This window comes from Erinaceus europaeus, chromosome 9, assembly GCF_950295315.1.
Source record: "Erinaceus europaeus chromosome 9, mEriEur2.1, whole genome shotgun sequence".
NCBI lineage: Eukaryota > Metazoa > Chordata > Mammalia > Eulipotyphla > Erinaceidae > Erinaceus > Erinaceus europaeus.
The window spans coordinates 76,292,506-76,296,962 of record NC_080170.1 but is presented as its reverse complement, the minus strand read 5'-3'; the positions used below and the strand labels follow the sequence as shown (position 1 = coordinate 76,296,962).

General features: G+C 55.5%; 1 protein-coding gene across 1 annotated transcript in view; it reads left to right on the top strand.

The window, feature by feature from the left end:
• The first annotated feature begins 2,613 nt into the window (after positions 1 to 2,613).
• The window catches only part of UCK2 (uridine-cytidine kinase 2), a 48,386-nt gene continuing 46,542 nt past the window's right edge, over positions 2,614 to 4,457 (top strand). The window contains exon 1 of the mRNA XM_007538887.3: positions 2,614 to 2,836. Within this exon, the coding sequence (XP_007538949.1) occupies positions 2,741 to 2,836 (96 nt within the window). The 5' untranslated portion in view covers positions 2,614 to 2,740. The remainder of the gene's footprint in view (positions 2,837 to 4,457) is intronic.

The window sequence follows — 4,457 nt, the reverse complement described above, 5'->3', positions numbered from 1 at the left end:
CAGTGAGCTATTTCACTAGCTCAGTACTGTGTTCTTTCTTTCTTTCTTTCTCTCTCTCTCTGCCTCTTTAGATAAAATAGTTGGGTAGGAGGTTGAGGGGGTCTGGAAAAATAGTTTCCTTGCATCACAACCATGTTTCTGCCATGTACAAGACCCAGGTTCAAGCCTGGCCCTTACTCCATTAAATGAAGCTTCACTGCTGTGGTCTTTTTCACTCTCTCCCTCTCTTTTTAAAATTTACTTATTATTGTGTAGAGACAAAGAGAAACTGAGAGTGGAGGAAGAGATAGAGAAGGAGAGAGAAATAGAGACAAGCACAGCCCTACTTCACCACTTGTGAAGCTTTCCCCTTGCAGGTGGTTCAAACCCAGTGCCTTGTGCACTATAGTGAGTGTGTTTAACCAGATGTGTCATCACTTGGCTCCCTCTGCCAGTCTGTCTCTATCTGGGGGGAAAAAGTGGGGGAGATAGTGTAATGGTTATTCAAATAGACTCTAATGCCCAAGGCTCTGATTTCTCAGGTTCAGCACCTCACACCATCATAAGCCAGAGCTGAGCAGTGCTTTGGCAAAAACAAATAAGCATGCACACATAAACACATGCTGGCCCAGGAGGAGGTATTATGAATAAAGTGTTGGACTTTGAAGCATCAGGTCCCAAGTTTGATGCTAAGCATCATATACCAGAGCCTTAATGTGGATCTCTTGCTCCTCCTTTTTTTCTTATCACTAATAAATAAATAAACAAATAAAAAGATAAATAAAGATTGGGTGGCCCAGGAGATGATGCAGTGGATAACTTATTGGGCTCTTTTTTTTAAAATCTATTTTCCCTTTTGTTGCTCTTGTTGTTTTTTATTGTTGTTATAGTTATTATTATTGTTATTGATGTTGTTGTTGAATAGGACAGAGAGAAATGGAGAGAGGAGGGGGAGACAGAAAAGGGGAGAGAAAGATGGCCCCTATAAAAAATTATTTATATATTGTGGTCCGGGAGGTGGCGCAGTGGTTAAGGAACTAGACTCTCAAGCATGAGGGCCAGAGTTCAGTCCCCGGCAGCATATGTACCAGAGTGATGTCTGGCCCTTTCTCTCTCTCCTTCTATCTTTCTCATTAATAAAATAAATAAAATCTTTAAAAAAAAATTATTTATATATGACCCAGGAGGTGGTGCAGTGGCTTAAGAGCATAAAGTCTTGAGTTGGATTCTTTCTATGTGTCTTTATGTTTCTCTCTCATTGAATAACAATAAATAAAAATTAAAAAAATATATATACCTTATTTAAAAATATTTATTTTATTTGGTAGGATATTTAATTGAGAGGGTATGGGAGATAGGGTGAAAGAGATAACTCAGCAGTGCTGCACAGCTACTGAAGCATTTCACCTATAGTTGGGGACCCGGGGCCTGAACCCTGTCTTTGCACTTGGTAATGTTTGTGCTCAACCAGATGTGCCACTGCTGGGCCTCCAACATATATATATATTTAATTTTTTACTAGAGCACTGCTCAACTCTGGTTTATAGTGGTGCTGGGGATTGGACCTGATCTGCCAGCACCCCTCTGCCTGGCAGGATCATTGTCCAGCTCTCTCCAGAGACCCTGGGTGGAAGGTGTGGACTGGCCCACACGTTTCTCCACACTCTGGCTGCTCCTGAACTTAGCCTTTGGGGTGCAAGTGGCAGATGGGTGTGCCCTTCTCTGCCCAGCAGATGCCTCCTCCCAAGAGCAGAGGCCGGGGCTTCCAGGGAGGGCAAAATCCTGGGGTGGTGGGGTGATGGGGCGGGCTGGACACACAAGGAAGCCGTCCCCGAACCCCAGTGTCCTTTCAGGAGAATGGGCGAATGGGGGGGCAATAGGCACTGGGGGGGTCGTTGTGTTTTATTTTTTATTTTTCCTTTTGCTGCCTTTGTTGTTGTTTTGTAGTTATTATTGTTGTCGTCGTTGTTAGACAGGACAGAGAGAAATGGAGAGAGGAGGGGAAGACTGAGGGGGGAGAGAAAGAGATATCTGCAGACCTGCTTTACTGCCCGCGAAGGACTCCCCTTAAGGTGGAGAGACCAGGGCTCGAACCGGGATTCTTACGCCGGTCCTTGCGCTTTGTGCCAAGTGCGCTTAACCCGCTGCGCTACCGCCCGATCCCCAGTCGTTGTGTTTTTGATGGTGGTGGGGCTCCCTGCGGGGTCCGGGAAGTGCGAAGGGTGGGGGGGTAGGAGAATGGCATCAAGGGCAGGGGGGGGTCAGCGTGGGAAGCAGTTGAGGGGCAAGGGAAGTGGGGGATCCCGGATGGGGGTAGGGGTCTAGGGCACAGCCGGGGTGTACTGAGGGGGTCAGTGGGGGGCCCAGGGTAGAAGAGTTGGAGGTCTAGGGGGGGCAGTGGGGGGGCCGGGGTGAGGGATTCGGGTCTGGGGTACAGCCAGTGCGTGCTGAGGGTGACAGTGGGGGTCCTGGGTGAAAGGATGGGGCCTGGGGGGTCAGCAGGGGCCGCAGTGAGGGGGGTGGGCCCGGGTACGGCCGGGGCGTGCAGAGGGGACTGGCAGTCAGAGCAGGGTGTGCGGTTGGGCGGGGCGGTCCGGGGGGCGGGGTCCCGCGGGCGGGGGGCGGGGCTGCAGGGCTGCCCGGCGGCGGGCAAGTCGCGGCAGCGGCGGGCGGGGCTGGCGGGTTGGATGCGTCGCGGGCAGACGAGGAGGCAGCGCGGAGCGGGCCCGGTGGAGCCCCAGGCAGGCGGCGGCCCGGCGCCATGGCCGGGGACAGCGAGCAGACGCTGCAGAGCCCGCAGCAGCAGGGCGGCGGACCCTTTCTCATCGGCGTCAGCGGAGGCACGGCAAGCGGCAAGGTAGGGCCCTGCCCCCGCACCCCACCGCGTGGCCCGCACGCTCAGCATCCGGGTGCGGGCCACGGGGCTCGGGGCGCGGCGAGCGCGGATCGCGGGATGCAAGGGGGAGGGGTGGCGAGTGAGGCTCATTGTCTGTGGTGCGCGGCCGGCGGGGCCCCGACACCCGGGCCCTGCGGCCCGGCCAGGCACCGGTCTCCCTTCCGCTTGGGCCGGGCGGGGCGCGGGGCTGCGGGGGCTGCCGCAGGGCTTCCGGCGAGGTCTGGGCCCCCTGGCGCGAGCTCCGCGGCGACATGGCAGCCAGGGGGTCTCCACGGCCAAGGTGCCTGGCCGGCGCCCAGTGCTGTGGCGCACGCGGTCCCCGGGTTGCCCCCCCCTTTGTCTGCCCGGCCCGGGCGCGGGTCTTCTGCAGGTGGCGGGTCGCTGCCAGATGTTCCTCTGCTCTCCCGCGCCTGGCCAACACCGCTCGGTGTCTCTGCGCCCAGGACCTGCGGTATCCTCCGCTGCCAGGGCGGCGGGGGCGGGCGCTGGGCTGCTGAGGTGCTGGCCACGCGGCTCCGCTCCATTGTGCCTGGCGCAGCCTCCTGCGGGGGCGCCCAGCGCCCGCGCCGAGTCGGGAATTGCCGGCCCGCCGCGCGATGCACTGGGCCGGCGGGGCCTGGAGCCTCAGCTTCGAACCCGGGGCCGCCGGTATGCAGAGCATGCTTTATCGCGGGATTGCTACCACCGGCCGGCTTGAGTGCGAGTTTTAGTTTAAAATTATTTCGTCATGAGAGGCAGAGATGTGATTCCGGAGATCGAACTCTGGACCTCACGCGTGAGAGTCCAGCGCCACCTCTTGGGCCACCTGAGTGTGGTTTTTAATGTCAGTTTCCTTTCCCACCCCCAACTCCCACATGTGCACGGTCACTAGTGAATTAGGCAGAGGGTCGCTCTTCTTGCAGACTAGAAGCTGAGCCAGCCCGAGGTGCTGGGGGCTGGGGGGCTTGGCTTGTGGAGCGCAGGCTTAGAAAGGGGGTGACCTCAGAGGTGATGTGAATAATCCGGCTTCTGCTGAGGTGGGAGCTCTGTCCCTCAGGGTGACATGACTTGTATTTTATTCTGGCAGAGTGCCCATCAGCACCTGTTCAGGACTGATAACCTAGGCCTGTCCTGGGAGGAGCCGTTGCCTGCTTTCTCTCAGCAGGGATGAATGGATGACAGGAAGGCCAGAAGAGGGCCTGCTCTCCCCGTTTATGTGTTCTTTGGGACGCTATCCTTACTGTCCTGGTGCTTCAGGACCTTTTTATAATTTTTTTCTTGCTATTTCTAAAGAAGCCCAGAGGTGAGTCGGATGTAGCCAGGATTCTCAATTGTGGGCATACGATTGCAGTTTTTTTTTTTTTTAAAACATATTTTATTTATTTATTTTCCTTTTTGTTGCCCTTGTTTTTATCATTGTTATGGCTATTATTATTGCTGTCATTGTTGGTGGGTAGGACAAAGAGAAATGGAGAGAGGAGGGGAAGACGGGGGAGGGGGTGAGAGAAGCGACCCCCCTCTGCAGGTGGGGGTACGGGGGCTCGAACCGGGATCCATATACGGGTCCTCAAGTTTCGCTCCATGTGCACTTAACCCGCAGCGC